Source organism: Phyllostomus discolor, chromosome 9 (genome assembly GCF_004126475.2).
Source record: "Phyllostomus discolor isolate MPI-MPIP mPhyDis1 chromosome 9, mPhyDis1.pri.v3, whole genome shotgun sequence".
In the NCBI taxonomy this organism is placed as follows: Eukaryota; Metazoa; Chordata; class Mammalia; order Chiroptera; family Phyllostomidae; genus Phyllostomus; species Phyllostomus discolor.
The window spans coordinates 82,206,533-82,227,586 of NC_040911.2; the positions used below are offsets into that span (position 1 = coordinate 82,206,533).

Sequence of the window (21,054 nt, forward strand, 5' to 3'; positions counted from 1 at the left end):
TTATTTTCAGGTGGATCCAGAATAAATTCACTTTTTATTCTATCAACCAAGGTAATAAAATGTATATAAGCATAAGAAAAAATGGGTAGCTTTTTTTTAGAAAAAGAAAGTCCGTAAGTTATATGGATTATCTGAAATAAGGTAAATGTATTACTGGAAAATCAATAGCTTCAATGTTTATCTTCTAAAGCAGCATGGGGTCTAATAGACCCTATCAATTAGGCAGTTTCGAGAGCCCATGAGGCACACCTGATATCACCCTGTCATCCAGCCGTGAGAGAGAGCAAACCACCGGAGTCTGCGGAACCCTGGGAAGAGCCGTGTCGGGTTCTGCTGACTGTGTGATGAGCGCTGTTGGTAGCATTATCCTAAACCCTGCATTGGCACGTCGCTTGCCTGCCAACTCCTGTTTGGAGCCGGGTCCCGGGGGCTGGGGTGAGCAAGACGCTGCTCAGATCTGGTGCTCAGAGAGGGTTAGACACTCACCATACACTATCGCTGCCTTTGTCCAGGGGATTTCCCATGGGGTCGTAGTACACGTCCACACTGAGGTTTCTGTCTGTGTCGTGAGCTGAGTTGAAGTTCGTGATCACCCGGGAGGGAATCCCCAAACACCGCAGCACTGCAAGTCAAGGGCCAGTCTGAGGCCTCGAGTGGCAGTGGGGGCGACAGCTTGGAGCACCCCACTGCTGCCCGCTGACCCAGCAGAGCCATGTCACACCCAGAGTACCTGTGTTGAGGGTTCCAGCGAAGACCCAGCACTGGCCGTATCGCACTGGCCTGAAGCCAGATTTCTTCCATTCCTTGAGGATCTCCACACTGCCGTTCCAGTTCCTGGGGTCCCGGCCACCGACGTAGTTGCCACTCCAGTTCCCAGCTAGCACACCGTTGTCATCATTGCTATTGATCTGGGCAAGAAAAAAAAAACTTCAAATGAATCAGTAGAGGGGGACATGCAGAGTTCAGGGGACGAGGTGGGGAGATGAGGAAGGAAGGAAGGAAATCAAATGGATTTCTTGTGTTTTTCTAGGTGGCTTGGCGATGAAAATTGTAATAATGTTCCCTTAGGGGTATTGAGTAGTTTATGAATTTAAAAGTGCTTTGCTTGATGGGCCCTGTTTGTTGCCCCTAACCCCCGTATCAGTCATGTGCGGCAGGCTCTCATGGAAACTGAGGCTCCATGGCTTGTCAGGGGCAAAGTAAGTTCAGAAATCTGGCCTGTGGAGGATTTCTTTTAAAGTTTTTTCAGTCCTCACTCAAGGATATGATTATTGATCTCAGAAAGAAAGAGAGAGAGGGAGGGAGAAAGAGGGACAGAGAGAAAGAGAGAGAGAGAGAGAGAGAGAGAGAGAGAGAGAGAGAGAGAGAGAGAGAGAGAGAGAGAGAAACATCAATGTGAGAGGGAAACACAGATCAGTTCCCCTATACACCCTGACTGGGGATTGAACCTGCAACCTAAGTATGTATCCTGGTCAGAAATTGAGCCCACAACCTTTTGATGCATGAGACAACACTCCAACCAAATGAGCCACCCGGCCAGGGCCCTGCAGAGGATTTCTTGACACAACTCACAGGCTATTGCACAGGCTACCGCTGATATCTGACTTGGGGTTCTGAGGTTTGACATTCTCCTTTGGTGTACTGGTCTAAAGGATCACTTTAGAATTTTAATGACTAACTTCTTGGAAAGAATAAAGAAGGAATATTGCTTTTCATTCATTCATTCATTTATACATTCATTCTGTTTAAGGCATGATTCTCATACAAGTAACATAACCATGATACAGTGTGAAAAGAGCACAGGGCTGGGAATTGAGAGGCCTGAGTTCCATTGTCTTCTAGAGACGCATATTGAAATGCTTTTTAATGTAGTGATGTAACATCTGGGGTTTATCAAATAATCTGTGTACGGAGGGGGTGATCAGAGATGAAAGAAGGCTGGTGCGGGGTGGGTAATTATCGCTGAAGCTGGTGATGAGTACATAGGCATTCATTTTACTTTTCCCTCTACTTTTGTGAAAGTCTGAACTTTTCCAGAATGCAAAGTTAAAAGAGAGATGACGAAAGAGAACCCGGAGTAGCAAGCCCAGCCTCAGCACTATCAGTTCAGGGACTGCGGACAAGTTCATTCACCAGCCTGGGCCTTTGCTCTTCACCTTCCAACACAGAGGAAGTAGGGAAAAAGGAGCTTGAAGGTGTTCCCCGCAGCCAAGTTTTCAGGGTTCCTGATTATTTCACCAGTATTTATCCAAACCCTATGGTGAGAGGCCAGATCAGGGTCTGCCAGCCTGTGAGCCCTGCTCCCTCTCTCTGTGGGGGCCTGCAAGAGGCAAGGCCCATGAGAACAGGCGGTCTGGGAACAGAAGGGTCCTTGCAGCCAACAGGCTCTCCCAGTCTCCCAGGGCGCCTCTGAGCGGTGCCTGAGCTCCGCATCCCACTCCAGGAGGGCCTGGGCAGCAATCGTGGGATCAGGCAAGACAGGGCCTCCTCCCAGGGGGAAGACAGTGCAGCCCGGCCACTGAAGCGGTAATCAGCAGGGTCATCTCTGGCTGAAAGATGAGCATTTCAAAGACCCGCACAGGCCGTAATTAGCTCATGGCCCAGCCCAGCCAGGAGGCCTGGAGAGAGCGGCAGGGAGCTGTAGCTGAGGAAGTTGGCACTGAGAAAAGTGGTTAGTCCCAAGGGTGAGAGTGAGTCAGCAGCTGCTGGAGCCGGCTGGCCTCTCCCACTGTCTTCTGGGCCAAGGATGCTCAGCTTCATTAGTCACTCTGAAGGTCAGTTCTCCTTAACGTTGGCTTTGGCTTTAAACCCATCCTTCTTGGGCCTCTTGCTTGTCAAGGTTCAGCGCAGGTCCCACTTTCTCTCTGTACCTTTTCCCAGCCACCCTGGTTCCCCCATATCTCCTCAGTGCCTCCTTGTTCCCTGGGCCTCTCCACTCCTTTCCTGCAAGGTTCAGTTTAAGCCCTCTTTGATTACGCCCAGATATTTATCATCCAGTGAGAAGGTTGTTCAAATTCCTAACCATGTAATTAGCTTGTTAGCTTGGATATTCTCCAACTCAAAAGTAAAGAGGCTGGGACCTGCCTGGTCCATTAAAGAAGCAGTTAAAGAAACCTCTGGGGTAATTACTTAGTTTCAGAGGATTAAAGATCAAGACCTCTCTGACTTTTGGCTTTTTAATATGTTGCCCTTGAGCAGGTTGGCCCCATATTTGGACGGAGGTGTTTTCTGCACACTGAGTGCAGAGAGAGAGAGTCCTCCAGGATCTGGCATGTGTGTGTATGTGTGTGTGTGGGGGGGGAGAAGGGGGACAAGTGTCTCAGGTGGAGAGACTGCGTGAGTGGAAGGGCCTGGGCGGGCAGCTTAAGGCCTTGTTCTGGTTTGACTCACACACGGGCCGTGTGCTGTAAGCAAGTCATTTCTACTCTTGGGCTTCAGTTCCCTCCTCCCCATAGATAATAATGAGTGGGTTGGCCTTTGTCTTTCTAGTCTGACATTCAAGCACCCTGTTGTGGAGGGGACGGATCACAACAAAGGAGCTTACCCCTTTAGGCTCACTCAGGAACTTACCTCCTTTCCAGGAAGGCCCAGGATGGAGCAAAATCTCAGTTTTGCATCCTCCCAGCCGTGGTAGACACTAAAAGGTCAAGTCCTCTGCCACTCACTGTGCCATCAGGCAAGTCCTTTAACTCAGAGGAGCCTCATGCTCCACATGTGCAAAATGGGGATGCTCATGGCCACCAGCTGCACTTTGTGAGAGGACTGTGTAAGAGTGCCTGCACCTAACCCACATCTGGGTTTGCTCTGTGGGAACAACTAGTTATTACGGTCTGCTCACCACTCACCATTGCACTCAGCACCCGGCCAATGTATTTGGGGTCACCTCTGCGGGCCACGTCCGTAGCAGGGTCACGGCGGAAATTCAGACTCTTATCCAGGATCGAGAGGCAAGTGTTCAGGATGTCTCCTTCAAACTGACCAAAATGGAACCATGCATTACGATGAGAGAAATGACAAGCAGTGTTGGCTACTTAAGGGTGCGGGGGTTGCGCTGCTGAGAACCGCATCAACGGCTTGGGTCCTTTGGCTCTGTGGCCTCCAGAACTGAGAGCTGCTGAGGAACGACCACCTCCCCCAACCTGCAAACTCGTCCAGAGCTCTCGTGACACATGAGACCTTGTGCAGAGGCCCCTAAATGAACAGGACTCTCTTGGCATCATGAACTAGGGAGCGAATCACTCAGCCTGCCTGGATCTCGAGTGTTCCATCTGTATGGCAGAGGATTGGCCCAAGCTCATCCTAAAGTTCCTATCTAACTTGGACTGTGATCTTCAGCATATTATTTATACTCTTGAGGAAGTAGTAATAAAGTATCTCACGAAATGAGGCATTTGGACGTATTTTCACCAAATAAGACTTATTTTTAGCCAGTGTTTCTCATATGGAGAAGATCAAGCTCTCTCTTGCCTTAGGGTCCTTGAAAGTGTTATTCCTTCTGCCCTCAGTGCTCTTCTCTGAGATGCCTGTCTGGTTCCCTTGCTTCCTTTAGGATCGTTTTTGATCAAACGTTCCTTCCCGGGAAGGGATTGTTCAGACCACGCCACCAAAAGTAGCCCCTTTTCCAGATGTGGATGCATTCTGTGTCCTCACCCATTTTTTCCCCTTCCAGTGAAATTTGACATAGAACCCCAACGTGTAAAATGTATCACAGGCTAGAGTGGGGTCTGGAGGTAGGCAGAACATGCACCTGCCCGTCTCCTCCTGCATGTCCAAGGCATCCCACCCAAGTTACCCCAGTTTAAGGCCTTCATTTGTCTGCTAGAAGAGAACTGGCGGAGGAAATCCCTGAGGGTATTTTAGGTTGAGCAAACCTGGAATAGGGGAACCACAGCAATGAAGGACCTTTGGAAGGTTAAATGCACACAACAAGGAAATTTGATGACATTCTTACCTGGAATGAATTAATAGAAATTACATTTTTGCCCCAAGTCTCTCTACTGGGCCTTATCCTCATTTGTGTATCGTGACACCAATACCACTTCATTGCACTAGTTTAATCATATGTCTGTTTTGCCCACTAGATTGTGATTCTCTCAAAAAAAAGAAATCTGTCTTTGCATCTCCTGTATTCTTACTGTGCAGCCAGGGTCTGGCACATAGTAGGTGGTCAATAAATGTTGTCTGAATGAATGAATAAATAAATAAACTCATAGAAGGACAGGCAACTAGACAGATCTGGGAACTTCCACCCATCTGTGTGGTCAACTGCTGAGCTTCTTGGGCAATAAGGACATTAACCCTAGCCTCCCTATGACCCTTTTACCTGTCCAAAGTTCCAGCCAACCATGTTAATTCGATTTGCACTTCCCACAAAGACGGCTCCAGAATCTTCCATAACGTACTCCTCTCTCTCAGCCTGGTTACTCATAAAGACACTATCCGCTGTTTGACAAAAAAAAAAAAAAAAAAAAAAAAAAATCAGACATTAGGAATTAGAGTCCTACAGAGGACTATGGAGACCAGTCCTCCTCCCACTCCTGAGTACTGTCCCTGGGAGCTGGAGCAGGTCATATCTGCAGCCTTCCCCCCAGTTTCCACTGCAGAAGGAAGCCCTGGGCTATAATGCTTCCAACTCATATTGTGGGAACTATGAGTTAGAAAGAGAAGCTGGGATGATCTGAGAGTGTGAAAATGAGACTCCAGGAATGAGAAACTTGCTTCTTTAGGGAAAAAGCTATCTCTATGTCACACAATTGTACTGCAGTCATTGTCTGTTACGATTACACCATACTCTGCCTTTTGTAAAAGATCTGAGATTCCTGCAATACTTCCAGAGGAGATAGTAGGATGTCCATTTAATGGTGAGGAATTTGAGATTCAAAAAGGTAGAGGGATGGCCCAGACCCATGTAGCCAGTTAAGTGGCAGAGGTGGGACTTCTAGCTTCTATGCTTTTTCAATATCCAAAATCAGGAAATCAAACCTGAGCCCATGAAAACCACCCACCTCTTCTCCTTTCTGGGGGCATCGCTTAGCTGATGGCTGGGAGTGTGGGTGAATAGGTGCCTACCTTGCAACCAGGGGTTAAAGAGCAGTATAAACGTCCCGAGTTTCATGGTAGCATTATTTCTCTGGGAAGAGATCTGCATGTTCAATGTGTACCATCCTATGGGTGCATTGGCAGGACTGGAGATGGAGATGGTCAGAGTACTGTCCCTCTGGCGCACAAGCTGTGCATTCCAGCCATTGCTACTTGACCCACTGGAGAGTGGAAACACAGCCTTCGTTCTGGCCGATTCAGAGGGGGAGGGTCCTGTAAAGGAAAATGGGGTCAGTGGCAACCAAGGAGTGCTGGCCAGACTGTGGGGAGAGATCAGATTCCAATACAACTGCAGGGGCCCTTTGAGGGACGTCATCCAAGCAAGCACATTATAGCACTGGGAACACCTGGAGAGACCATGTAGGCCAGAGTCCTCTTGATTTGAAGATTAGGATTCTTGGGTTCAGAGACAGGCAGAAACTTGCCCAAGGTCACACCCAATCCATGCAAGGTCACATCAGGTCAATAGCCGAGCTGGGCTAGAGCCCAGAGACCAGTGACCCCAGTGTCACCATCACCACCCCTTGGATGCATAGCCCCACGGGCTACTCAGGTGTGTTTGTGGTGGGGTGGAGGGGAGCAATGAGCGGGTACCTGTGGAGGTTGTGAACTTCAGAGTGTCTTCATGACTAAAATGTCGGTTGAAGGTCAGTGAAAAATAGAACAATTGGCCTCTTCTCAAGATGAGCTCCTGGCTGTTGTATTTGTCTGTGTGATGCTCATTCTGGTTGGCAGCTGCCTGCCAGTTGATACTCTGGAATCTTAAATCTGTGAGAAAGAAAAGAGAGGAACTTAGCTCTTCAGAGGCAAGGAATAGCGGCATGGGGAACAGGTTTACGTTGCCAAAGGGATAGCTCTTAAGCAGGGCTTGTTAGGGCAGAGCAAAACTTCTAGGAAAAATCGAATTAAAATGCAAGGTCCTGACTCTGTGTAGCAAGAACTTCACAACTTATTCCCCTCTGTCCTTTCAAGCAGCTGAACCTCTGCATACACTGTGCACACTGCCGCCTCTCTGCTGCCATCAGGCTGCTTCCCCTGCGGCCGGGTCGGCTGTCACTCAGCCCTCCTGGAGCAGGCCGTGTGCTCAGCGTGGCTTCCCCCAACCAGCCAGGAGAACTGTATAACCAGAGCACCCACATTGTGTCCACTTTTAACACCATCACTTGGTGGATGAGGGCTCAAGTAGAATTGGGAGGAGGCTACTTTTCTCAAATCCACCACCCTGGTTTGGCTCGCTTGCTTTTCCCTTTGCATCTCCCCAGACACTAAGTGCCTTCTACAGTTCAAACGTCCAGCAAATGTTTGCTTGTGCATTCTATACTTTCTATGTGCAGCACCCTGGTGTTGGCCTGGGCGTCTGACACTGGGCAGAGCAGCATGACTCTGAACAGCATTTGTAGGCCCAGAGACTGAACTTCCAAATGCTCACTGGCAGGAGCAGCATAAAGGAGCAGGTCAAAGGCCCTTGAGATCTCAGAAGATGATCCCGAAGGCAAACACCTTGAAATTCACTGCCCACTCTCACTTCTTCTCATGTGATTGTGGAGGCCATAGAGCTAAACTGACAAGAGTTTATGAGAGATACCACGAGGGCTGAGGCGTTTCGCCTATAAAAACCTTTAAAGAGTTTTATTCCTCTGAGTCATATTTGAGACATTTCACTGTCCAAGCCTCTGCACAGAAAGTCTGACTTCTGCTTGGATGATCAGACCACAGCTAGGAGAGTACACGGGACATCCCAGCGCCAGGCACAACTTCTCTTTATAAACGAGTCTGTCTCTCTTCCTCAGAAGTGCTGTCCTGAGTTTTGTATTCCGACACCTAGCACATTGTTGATTACATTGGGACAACTAGATAAACAAATGAATGGAGGGATTAGATGGACAAGCCAACAAAAACTAATGTCACCCAATTACCTTCATGACTACAACTCAAGATTTAGTCCATAAAAAAGGTGAATATGGGGGATTCATTCAGTACCTATACAGAGAGCACCTGTTATTTATAGGACACTAGGTTGGGCACAATGTGGGCAGGGTAAGAAACATTAAAAGAAGTTTTAAGCCTCAAAGAGCTTTAGCAGTGGGTAAGACAAGCGCATCATGAATGATGGAACAGGGTAAATCTGGCCTCCCCGATAATGGGTGTCTAGGAGATGCAGGCGGGGAAGAATCACTTTCAGCTTCAGGGACCAGAAAAAGCTTCATGAAAATGCTGGACCTTGAAGGAAGAGAGAATTTTGTCAGGTGCAATGGAACAGCCTGCATTCCAGACAATGGGAAGAGAGGCCAAGACTCAGGGGAGCGGTGTGTTGTTTGTCTAGAGTTAAGAATTTGTCCAGAAGAGAAAGGTGAGGCAAAGAGGGTGTGGCTCCAGAGCAGGCCTCAGGCTGGGGCATCCCTCCCCACAAGCAGCTTCGGACAGGGCCAGAGAGAATCATCGCAGATACTCGTTCAAGTGAAATCCAGCCAAACAAAGCTATTGGAGAGGGAGGTTCAGGAGGTGATCTTGCCACCAGCTCTGGTACTAAAGATTCATTTATTCACATATCCTCTCATTCATTCATTCAACAAATAGTTACTGAAAGGATAAATTAATTAGTTTTTGCACAAACTCAGAGAAACTAAAACATTCAGGCAACTGACAAGTATCTACTGAGTAAAGAGAAGGGCAAGAGGAAGAACGAAGGGACAGAGGGAGGGAGGAGAGAAGATGAATGTTCCTGTACATAAATATTGAGTGGAGAGAGCCCAGGTCTTAGACACTCTCTGACAACCCCACGCTCTACATGGCTTGTTGACGCCAGTTCTCTCTGGGACAATGGCCCTGCCTTGCAACCTCCACATCCTCCCCAACCTTGCTCACTACCATCTGTGCATCCCTGCCAGCTGCAACTTGGTAGATCTTTATTCCTTGTCTTATTTTAGAAAAAAGGAGAGCCCTAAGGAACATGTGGGTTCAGATAACATAAACCCCTAGAGATTCTTCACTCCATTCCCTAACTCAAAAGGATATGTGTCTTCTCCCCAGGTGAAGCTCGCCATTCCAGACCATGAGCTCTTTGAAAGTAGAAAGAATGTCCCCTGACAACTTCTGCCAAACACAGCTTCAAAGGCCCACATCCTTCTTCGCTCTGTCAAGGATTATGCACCATATGTTGTAGCTGTGCCCACAGCAGGGACTGTGGCTCATCCACAGGGAAAATGATGAAGAAAAGACTGAGCTCCTGGGACTGGGCTGCACAGACATGGAAAAGAGCCGACGGGCACTCCCAGCTGGGCCATCTTTGCTTCTCCTGACACCAAACATGAGCCCTGGTACTAAGGATCCTGCTCCCCATCAGTGTGCTTGCGAGATATGCAAGGCCTCTCTGGGCTGGAGGGTGAGGAAAATCAGGACTCAGATTTGCCATCAATCATTTGCCTGTCAATTGCTACTAACAGTGTACAGAGCACTTTACATATCATCAATGGAATCCTTACAGAAACTAGAAGCTGATGTGCAGAGAGATAAGCATTTTACTTGAGGTCAACACCCAGTGATTGGCAGAGCCAGGGTTCTGAGTCCAGGTCTTACTGGCCCTCCTCTGTTGCTGTGGTCCCCAGTTCTCTGCCTGGAAGGGGGACTCATGCAGGACCTTCAGCCCAGAAAGTACCAAACGGGTGATGGTCCCTCACTATGCTTCATCCTCCCCTCAGGCATTGGATCCTGACAAAGGAGGGAGTGAGCACCTGGAAGGGAAAACTGTGCTCCAAGAGGGCGTTTTACACGTGAGGGGGCTGGGAGGGGCTCAGCCTCCCTCTGTGCCCCCGAGTGAGCAGGGAGGGCAGGGTGAGAGCTGCTCATAAAGCCTCCCCTGTGGTTTCTGAAACCCTCTCCTTCTCCTGCCCTTGGTCATCAGCACCCGTTAAACCAGAGGACTGGCTTGGCCTGCCCCCAAATCAAGGATCTGATGATCCTGCCTGTGGATTATTTAGGCTCCATACTTTCCCCTACTGCCCTCCCTTTGACGTAGCAGTAATCACAACCCCCTTTGCCAGAGTGTTTTCTGGAAGGGGAAGGGCAGGCGTGGGAAAGTACACATCTAAGTTTACAGCTTCAGGGATAGTTATAAGACCCAGGGCTGTCTTTTGCATCAGCCAGATGAAGGGAAGTAATAAAACGAGCCTTGCATCGACCCTACAATGGACTCATTAGTGTACATACTCTTAAAAACATCAGAGGGGAAAGTCCTTGGAGACAGGACATATACTCCCACCCTTAGCCAAATATGAGGACGTGGAGACCCAGAAGGTCATTTGCCCACAGAGGGACATCCCCAGACTTTCGTTCCAGTGCTGTTCTCACAGTTGCAGGCCCTCCTCCCCCGAGAATATCAGTGCCACCAGTGGTCCTAATGTGGCAGGACTGTACAGTGTCTATGCCAATGTTCACTTGCTCCTTCTTTCTCAGTAATAAAATCCCCCGTATTAATGGACACTACATTTCCCAGGATCCCTTGCAGCTGAGGGTCATGTGAGTGAGTTCTGCTCAGTGGCTTGCAGGAGGAAGTTAATGTGTTAACTTTCAGGCAACCTCCTTTAAAAAATTTTTTTTAAATTGAGGTGAAATTCACAGAACATAATATTCACCATTTTCACCATTTTCAAATGTACAATTGAGCAGTAATTAGTACATTCACAATGTTGTGCAAACATCGCCACTATCCAGCTTTAGAACTTTCTCATCATCCTGTAAAGAACCCCCCTACCCACTAGTGGTCCCTCCCCATCTCCCAGCTAATTCCAGCCCCTGGCAAACACTAATGTACTTTCTGTTCTCATGAATTTGCCTATTCTGGGCATTTCTTAGGAACAGAATCACACAAGTGTGTGGTCTTTGCGTCTGGTTTCTTTCACTTAGCATGGTGCTTTTCAGCCCGGATACCAGAAGAGTTTTTAAAACACACAATACCTGACTATTTAGTCAGGGCCACTGACTTCTTTTCCCTGAGACTTTCAAATAAAAAAACAACAGCCAACACAGCAATAGCTGTCCAGTGTGAATGAATCAAAATTATACTGATATTTTTGTCAGATCGGCAAAACATATATTTTTTGGTGTGCTGCAGAATTTGAGTAATTAGTTTATATGTGTCATGAGATGAAAAAGGTTGAAAATGATTGACTTAGCATGCTTTTCTTTAAGTTTTTAACTTTTCAATTTAGTCAACATTCAATATTATTTTCTGTTAGTTTCAGGTGTATAGCATAGTGATTGGATGTTTACATAATTGATGGAGTAATTTCCCTCGATAAGTCTAGTACCTACCTGGCACCATCGTAGTTATTACAGCATGACTGACTATATTCCTTATGCTCCACTTTACCTCCCCATGACTATTTTATAATTGCCAATTTGTACGTCTTACTCCCTTCACCTCTCCCACCCACCCCACCAAGCACAAAGTTTTCAAGATTTAGCCACGAAGTAGCATCTGTACCACTGAACAACATGGGGGTTAGGGGCACCAGCCCCCTGTGCTGTTGAAAGTCTATGTATAACTTTTGCCTCCCCCAAACTTAACTACTAATGGCTTACTATTGCCTAGAAACTTTACTAAAATATGAAGTTGATTAATATATATCTCATATGTCCCATATATTATATACTGAATTCTTATAATAAAACAAGCTAGAGAAAAGAAAATGCTATTATGAAAATCATAAGTAAAAGAAAATGCATTTACTGGATTTATGGAAAACAATCCGCATATCAGTGGACCCGACAGTTCAAACCTGCGTTGTTTGAGGGTCAGCTGTATATCAATTTACCATATTCTGTTTATCCACTCAACAGCTGAGCGGCATTTGGGTTGTTTCTACCTTTTGGCTCTTATGGCTAGTGCTGCTGTGAACATTCATACACAAATATTTGCTTGAATACCTGTTCTCAATTATTTTGAGGAAACCTCTTTTTCAAAACAGTTGGCCAATCCCCTTAGTCTGCTTACCCTCTTCTTCCATCCTGCTGTCTGGACTGCGGGTGTGACACGGACAGAGCTCTGGTGGTCATCCCAGACCATGTGTGGCCTGGTGACAGCCCTGTGGGGACCGCACAGATCTGGGCCCCTGGGGCTGTGCAGCTGCCTTATCTGCCCAGAACCGCCAACACCCAGACCTACGGTGTTGGAAAATGGACACTTCCATCTTGTTTCTTTCTCTCAGCCACTGTTATGTGGAGAATCACTGTCATTCACAGCCAGACCCAATCGGGTATACCTGATGACGTAACCTCCCAACTTATTCTGGGGTTCACTTTGGCAGGGGTAACTCAAGAAGCATGGAACAGATTTCCAACTGTGAAAGGGGGTTGCTAGTCGGCCGTCTTAGTCCTCATCAGCCTGGCTCTCTGACTGAATCCCCCGAGGCAGACAGGTGAGTAGGATGTGGCTGTGGTGAGAGAGTGACTGGGGTTTTTCCACCTCCTGTTCCCGGGGGACCCCAGCACAGAACTGTCGGCAGGTGGTCCTACATGATGTAACTGATGCGCCGGGGGCTGTGTCTCCCCCACCCACCCAGACCTTCTTCCTCATATTTTTTCTCTAAGCAAAGGCATATTTTTATCTCACAGTGTTTTAGAGTTTAGGGCTGATAAATATATTAAAAATCACCCAGCCAAGTTGTTTTCAACTATTTTTAGAGACCACATTATAAGTGCCTTTTACTCGGTGTTTCCATACAGGGGACTGAACCTGACACAAAGCTTCACAGAACAACGCTAACTCCTGCTGATATTTTTCTCTTCTACTTCATTTTCATTGCTCGTCACAATCCACTAAACTGATCTTTGTAAGCTGCTAATGGGTGACAAACAGCAGCTCGAAGAACAGTGTTGTGACCCCATATTCCCATATTACAGGTAAGAAAATGGAGTCCCCAACAGGGGAACCACCTGCTGAGGTTATAGGGTCCTTTAGAAGCAGAGCTTGGCCCAGAATCCAGGTCTTGGATCCTGGTCGCTGTGGGGCCATGAGTCATTCCCAATGTACCTCACCATCCTGCCCCGGGGCCCAGGAACCAGGTGCTCCCTGTCAGCTCTCACCTCTCCTCCTTCTTTCTCTAGCCTCTGCCATTCCTTCTCTCTTTCCCCCACATGCACACATTGGCAGCTGCTGCCCAGCACGAGTACTAGGATGGCTTGGTACCCAGTTGGTAGAGAAGCCGGGCGTGTCAGTTGGTAGCTGAGTGAGGGGCTGGTGAAGCTCCCTGGGATGAAGTGAGGGAGCCCTGAACTGGTGTTCTGGAAGGCTGAGGCCTTGGGCAAGGTCTCAGTGTTTCTGGAATGTGCTTTCCACCTCCATAGAAGGAGATACTGAAACCTGGACACCCTCGCTTGTGGAGTTATTATTGGGATCCGACATGCACCCATCACTAGCACCTGGGCCTCCAGAAGTCAGGGCTGCAAATCCCTTGGGATCCCACACACAAGGGCAAAGGCTACACAGTAGGGCTTGAGGGTTTTTATGAGCTGCCATTGGGGAGGTCATCTGTGCCAGGCACTGTGCTAAGCATTTTCCTTGCATTATGTCCTTTAATAGTCACAAACGCCTTTGATGTTATTATTCTCATTTCACAGGTAAGGGATTTGAAAGTCCAGTCAGGTGATGTCACTTGGCAAATAGCGCACACTCAGGCAGAGCCTGGACCCAAGCCCAGACTGGAAGCCAATTTTGTCTGACCACACAGGACTCCAAGCTACCGACCTGCAGCCAACCAAGGTAGTGGTGGTGACAACGACTTAGAATAGTTCCAAGAAGCTGCCGCAGAGAAAGGGCTGCCCATTCCCTACTGCCTGTCTCGACATTACAGGGTCACGGTAAGAAGAGAGGAAGGAAGAAGGACTCCTGCACAAGTTCACTTCCAAAGAGAACTTAACCTGGGCCAGTGGCTCCCCACCCTTGCTGCACATGGAGTCATCTGGACAGTTTAGACAGGCCTGAGCCCCACCACAGACCGACTGAATTAGAATTTCTGGGTTAGGGACAGCATTGCTTTTCTTTTTTTTTTTTTTTTTTTAGCTCTCTTGGTGATTCTAATAAGCACTCAGGACAATCACTACCTTAGGCTGATATGCCATTTTACACTTATCAGAACTCCGTCACATTAATAATCTCACCTGAGCCACACTAGCAGCTCTGGGAGGGAGATGGGGGGAATCACTGCCTCCTTTCTACAAAGGAGGAGACTAAGGCTGAGAACGAGGAAGACCGACTCCTTCTGAAGACATCTCTCAGTGCCCACTGAGACCCCAGGGCCTCATTCCCTCCACTCTGGAGTAACAGGGAAAATACTTTCCTCACTTCAGCTCACACCCCAGGCTGGCATGTGGGCCCTGGGGAGGAGAGTGATTGCCCCACCTGTGGAGCATGGCCAAGCCGGGTGGAGGCAGAACAGAGAGGTTGTCTGAGGTTAACAAGAACAGCTCACTGGGGACTGGGAAATGTGCGAGAGGGCTGGTAAGGGGGCCAGGGAGGCTTTCAGTGGGAGAGGTTCCCAAGAATCACCCTTGAGTAGAGAATGGATGTCACCTCGTAAGATTTTTCTTTAAGCTCATGAAAAGCTCATGAAAAATTTCCTCAAATCAGTAAGTCGTGTGGACTTAGCACCTATGAGGTGGCTTTCACAATAACCCTATTTTAGAGATGAGGAAACTGAGGCACTTAGGTTAAGTAACCTGCCCAAGATCACTCAGCTAGTAGGGGACAGAGGTAAGCTTCAATCCCGAGCTTGTGTCTGGGCTCGAGACCCTTGCACTCCTCGGCCTCTGCATGGGATCATAGGTAGAAAGTGGAAACCTGGGCAGCCCTCATTCCAGGTGGATGCAGCTGCCAGCAGGTCTGTGTCTGATGACCTGGGAGTAGCTGCTGCCCCAGATGAAAGAAAGTGGGAAGCCTGGGGTGGCGCTGGAGGGAAAAGAGGCAGCTTGTCCTTTCACAAACACTGAGGGCCAGGAGCCACGAGCCCCTGAGCCCAGGGGCCATCTGCTTTCAGAGGGATGGTAGGTATTGCTTTGGTCCAGGTGGCTGGACCAAGAAGCTGTTGCCCAGTGCAGGGAGAACCCAGGGTGCGCCTAGATTTCCAGACCCGAAGGAGGCAGGAACCCAGCAGAAAGAGCCAAGGAAACACATTCTGTGGCAGACCCATGGCCTAGAACGGGATGGGTCCTCTGCAGATTAAGGAGTGAGGCCAGAGGAGGTGAGTCTCCGCAGCCAAGGCCAGCACTCAGCCCAGCAGAAAGCCACCTACCCCCATGGTCAGAGCGTTAGTCCCCTGAACAGAGGTTCTGGCCTTCTGCAAGCAGAGGTCTGCTGTTGGTATCCAAACGCCAAGGACTCTGCCTTTGACCAAGGGCCTCTAAGTGGACTTGGGGCCGAGGAACAAGGCTCCCACTCCACGGTGTGCCCGAAGTCTGTGTTTGCAGCCTGTGTTCCAGTCCACCCTGGGGCTCTGAATCAGTGGGTAGCAGGCAGGGGGTGCTACACTACAGTGGATCCTTGAACAACGCAGGGCTGGGGGAGGTGAGGGGTGCCGGGGTTGGGGGGTGGTTAGGGGTGCCAGTGGCCCTCCAAGCTAAAAATCCACATGTACCTTTGCACACATGGATTCCCAAGTGGGGAGTTGACCCTTGAACAACTCAGGTTTGAATCATGCAGGTCACTGAAAAATCTGTGCATAAGTGGACCCAGTTCCAACGCGTGCTGTCCAGGGATCGACTGTCCTTTGTTCAGACCACTGCCAGGCCCTCCTCCACCCCTTCACCCCCACGCCCAGCTCAGGCTGCTCTCTCTACCCAGAGGCAGAGCAACTGAACCCCCGCTGACTCCAACAAGAAGCTTCAGTTGGGAGCTGGACACAGCCCTCCCCAACCAACTCACATTGACCTGATGGCCTCTGGGTCACACCTGCTGACTCAGCCACACTTATTTTCCTGTTGCCTCTGCCTAGAACACTCCTCACCCCACGAAACTACTCCTGACCATGCAGTGTGAGCACACATGAGGAGAGGGCACAGCTCACTTACCTCTGCATTCCCCACTGCACCCACTGCAGCCCCTTTCCCTTGGCATCCAATAAATGAACCCATTCATTCAAGAGACACTGAGCACTTCCCAGCTGAGTGACTAGGAGCTCCCCTAGGAGTGACTAGGGGACTGTGCTGCATGTGTGGCAAATTGAAGGGAATTCAGGTATTCACTGGCCTGTTCCCCACCTGTTTAATGATTTATTTTCCCCCAACTAGCCATTGTCTACGTTCAGTGGTGACCTCAGAAGATCTCTGGTTGATTTAGATGTTGAGCTCTTAACATCTTTGAGACGCACAGGCACTGATGCACTGGGCTATTCGTGGGCCCATAGCGGCCCGGGGAGTAATGGCTGCACGGGCCCCCAGGGGCTGAGCGCTGCTGGGGCCCATCGGACTCTGTCCCTGGTTTCCTCTCAAGGCAAGAGTCATGAGAAAGTCCGTCTATTTGAAGCCCTTTATCTTGCAATTGGGACCCTGAGGCTCAGCACAGAAGCTGCTGGTAACAGGATCCAAATGAGAAACCAGGTTCGGCATTGCTCTGCGGCATCCTGAATAATAGCACAGGTACTTGTGGGTGAGCTCAGCTCTAGTCACAGGTCACAGTGGAAAGGGCTCTGCTACCAACTGTCTGAGGGACTTGGTGAGTCTCCAGTTAGACCTTCCTGGAACTGCTCCTCCCCCTGCATGGAGAGTGGTGGCCTAGGTGACAGCTGACATCCCCTTCTAGTAAAGTCTACAGGGTCCAGAGCTCCTCTTCCTAGGGACCTAGCATGTTCACAGGATGTAATAGGAGGCACAGGGGAAGGGAAGGGTGATAGGTCCATTTTGCAGCCACCCCGTCCTGGTTTTTGTGATTCCTGAAGTAACCAGCATTTGCCTTTTGCATATTGCTCAACAATTTCTTTGGCACACCTTCCTGTGGTCCTAACCACCATTCATGATATTTACAGATTTGATTCATGCTTGTTTGGGCTTGGCGATGCACTAGGCTGAGCATCCAGGACAGGCAGTAACTAGCATGCGGCTTAGCAGGGGTGCTGTCCAACAAGAGCCCAAATCCTTAACAGTGACCGCAGAGCTATAGAACCTGTGCTTCCTGGCATTCTTAACCACCTGCCTTCCCTGGAGCTGCTTGTAGGGACAGTCTTTGGCACACCTGCTTCTGCTGCTACTGGGAGGTTCCAGCTCATCAAGCCACTTTCAAAGAGGCTGCCGGTGCTTCTGAACGTGTAGTTTACTTAGAAGCATTCCAGCGCTGCTGACAGTTTCTTTGAAGTCAATTCACAGGCTGTCACTTTCTCACTGCTTGTAGCTCTGAGGTGTGCTTTTCTTCGCCTGTGTTACTGACAGCAGGTTAAACTGCCCTGAGAAACATGGGAAGCAGGTACCAGCTGGCTTGACACAGCAAAGCTTATCCATCTGCCTAAGGGAATGTGACCTCCAGCTGCACTGAATACCCTGCCCATTACTCAGGACTACATCCCAAAGATGTTCTACCCCTGGGACCGTGAGAGCCATTGAGAAAGAGCAGAATCGTCAACGCACTAAGATCCCGCCTTCAGAGCCTCCGGGGCAGCTGTCCCGAGCTAGACACTCCGGCCTCTCAGGCTGGCCCAGGAGAAGCACGGGCTTCCAGCAAGGACACGTGGTAGAGAAGATGCTATTCACTCACCAGCCATGTTTCACCTTCCTCTGCCTCTTCCTCTTCTTGGGGCTCCACTGGGAATGGCAGGAAGAAGTAGGGAGACTGGCTGCTGAGGATTGCCTTACCATTTATAGAAGCTACACACCCCAATTAGGATGGTAATGAGGTGGGCGCGGCACCAGGCCATTCCTGTAGTGCCTGTAAACATTCCCCTTACGACATCTCAACATCTCGTCACCCAGTGGAAGGAAACCCTCTTGTGCAACATTCACTTGGGGAGAAGAGGGGAGATAAGAAAGAGTTGATTTTTGTGATTTTTTTCAAAGGTGAGTAACTAGATTGCAGAGTTTAGGAAATTTTGTTGTCGTCTTCTTGCACTATCTTGTCCAGAGCTGGAGCTGAGAAGTCTCCAGGAAACGCCTCTGCAAAACCTCGAAGCAGAAAGTGGCTTGGTCTTCCCTCACTACACGCACACGTTGGGTCGCTGACCACGGCCCACCTGTTCAGGGTCGCAGTGCGCCCGAAGTGCGCTCGCATTTGGGTGGGAGTTAGAAGCGCTCAGCTCCGATGCTGGCTGGGCCGGCACTGACCCCTGAAGCCTTGGCACCCTCCTCTGTGGCTTCCCTTCTCAACTGGCTAAGTAGAGGGGACAACCGAATGAGGTGATGCTAGTCAAAAGTGCATGGATGCCAGCTGCAACGGGTTAACTCCAGATGCTGTCTGGGTTGAAATGTCAGTTTGATTCCAGATTCAGGGGAAACTGTTCTTTTTAATGAGACAGTGGGGACAGCCACCGATCTTATAGTGGTGATGTGGCTTCAGCCCAGTTCCGTCACATGCTCTCTGTAGGACTGGAGGAGGGTACGTCACAGACCCTCTCTGGACCCAGGTTCCACATGGGTGAAAAAAAGGAGGAGGAGGGATTCTGTGTTTCTACTTTTTTTTTGTTTGCTTGCATGTTGTTTTAAGGGATATATTTTTCAAAAGACCCCATTGTGAATACTTACCAGTACCAACATTTTCTGGGATAGACAAGGGAGTTTAAAAAACTGATAATACTTTGAGGACTCATGTCAGAGCAGAAATTTCTCAAGGCTTCCCCCCAAGTTGGGGTGGGAATGAAGACCCAGCACTGGGAGGACATGAGGGGGCCTTTACAACCATGTGGGAGCCCTGGGTCTTGAGAAAGGTGAGACTGAAGAGGCAGGTGGGTTGGAAAAAGAGGAATCTACATCTTCTCTCTCCACACAACATTTGGTACATTGTAGGGCCTCTGTTACCATCTGTAGCTCCCTGGAAGGACCTATTTATGTCTGCCTCCCACCCCCAGACTGAACTCTTTGATGGCACAGACTGAGTATTATTCGCATCCCAGAACCTGGCAGGGGCTGGCCACATAGCAGGAGCACATGTATTTCTGAAAATGTGAATCAATCACTCACTACAAAGATGGGAATAACCACCATCAATCCTGTGCTCACCATGGGCAGGCACTGGCTAAACATTTCACTTATGTTACCTTTTGTTATCTTCATATTGACCCTACGACATAGGTACCCTTATTATTCCTATTTTTCATGGGGAAGAAACGGGTTAACCTGAATCTCTGCAACCAGGGGATTCATGTCCATACGTGAGCAGCTGCAGAGCCTGTCTTAACCCGGAGGTCGGCTGCCCAAGAGAGGTGGGACCTCGGTCCTTCCCAGGCTGCTGGTGGCTCTGAGAGAGGTGGTTCTGCACCCGTGCCAGGCAGAATGACCGCTGCCGGCTGGAACAGATGACCCAGAAGAGAGAGGAGGTGGAGAGGTGTGTGACGCGGACTGCTGGACCCTGCTGGGAGCCTCGGGTGTGGGGTCTTGGCCCTGCAGCACTAGCTGGGATGTGGACAAGCCCTTTCATAGCTGCTCAGTCCTGCCAGAAACCCCAAGAGCTGTGGGGACCAAATGGGATGAGTGGGTGTGAAAGTGCCCCGCACACTCTCAAGAGTGTTACAAAGAAACAGGGGTTGTGCTTATTATTGTTGTTACTGGTGGCCTGGGGGCTGAGAAGAATCGGGTTCTGTGCATTCCTTTCAGTGGCTTGGCAAGGCCACCTGCAGCGGTGACAGAGAGGCAGTGCTGTCCATAGAGAGGACCCCTGAGATCATATGGACGGAGGTTCCCAATCCCGACTCTGCCAGTCACCTCACCTCTCGGGGTCACTGCTTCCTCACCTGTAAAACTGAGGTAGAATTACTGTGAGACTAAGGGAGACGATGAATATCAAGTGATTAGCACCGCGTCTCGCACTGCTTCTCATTATCCCTCTGGAGTTCCACAGTCCCGAGCACCACAGATTTTGCAACGGGAGCCACAAGCATGGACAGTGGTGCCTGACCACTGACCACGTGGTCTTCCCTTCGAAGGTCTGTAGCTGATTGGCCTTGACCCCAGGGGTTGTGGCAGAAAGATACCCACACTGGCTTCAGGAGACCCCAGCTAAACTCGGGGTTCTGTGTCTTGTCCACTGTACCCTGGCAGAATCCTTTTACGTCTTGGAGCCTCTGTTTTCCCATCAGCCTCCCCACACACCTTCCAGGGCTGGAGTGAAGCTCAGAACCATGAAATCGTGGATGCAACGTTCCTCTGTAGACAGGGTGGTGTTGCGCCGACGTCAGGGGGCCACTTCCAGCCTTTCCCGCTGCTGCTCCACCCCACCTGCTGTAGCTGGCTCACTGCAGCAGGCCCCCACCACCCCACAGCCTGCCCCCAATCATCTTCATGTTAACTGCTGGAGAACTGCGCCAGCCAGGGCCACGGCTGCAGCCCCAACCCACAGGTAGGCAGTAATTTGCACATTATGTCACAATTTCAGCTAAATGATTTTCAGTTCATAGGTGGAGTCATTCAGCTACGCATAGGGTGAAATTCCTGCTTGGCCACACTCTGTACCTCAAACTCCGATTAAGATGGAGCATGCACATGTGAGCTTAAGAAAAAAAAGAGGATGTTAATTGACCTTTTCCTTTTTCCCCCCTTGTAATTAAGGGATTTAGGATTGCTAAAGGTTTTGCAACAGGTGGAGAAGCACAGGATCTCATGAGACATTATCGACCCCGCCTTTCTCAGAGCACAAGAATCCCCTTTCCTGACCCATTTCTCTGGAAAACTCCAGTGATAGGGAACTTCCATCTGTCTAAGCAGCCTGCACTTGCCCTGGACAGTTCTGGCTGCAACATTCAGTTCTGGGCTTATTCTCTTTAAGGT

At 49.4% G+C, this 21,054-nt stretch overlaps 1 protein-coding gene across 1 annotated transcript in view; it reads right to left on the bottom strand.

The window, feature by feature from the left end:
• TGM3 (transglutaminase 3) overlaps positions 1 to 17,907 on the bottom strand; it is a 40,962-nt gene extending 23,055 nt beyond the window's left edge. Inside the window, exons 1-7 of the mRNA XM_036009640.1 lie at positions 17,837 to 17,907; positions 6,694 to 6,867; positions 6,070 to 6,312; positions 5,324 to 5,442; positions 3,846 to 3,974; positions 731 to 908; positions 487 to 622 (exon numbers count right to left, since the gene is read on the bottom strand). Of these exons, the coding sequence (XP_035865533.1) occupies positions 487 to 622; positions 731 to 908; positions 3,846 to 3,974; positions 5,324 to 5,442; positions 6,070 to 6,312; positions 6,694 to 6,867; positions 17,837 to 17,843 (986 nt within the window). The 5' untranslated portion in view covers positions 17,844 to 17,907. The remainder of the gene's footprint in view (positions 1 to 486; positions 623 to 730; positions 909 to 3,845; positions 3,975 to 5,323; positions 5,443 to 6,069; positions 6,313 to 6,693; positions 6,868 to 17,836) is intronic.
• Between the last annotated feature and the right edge of the window lie 3,147 nt (positions 17,908 to 21,054).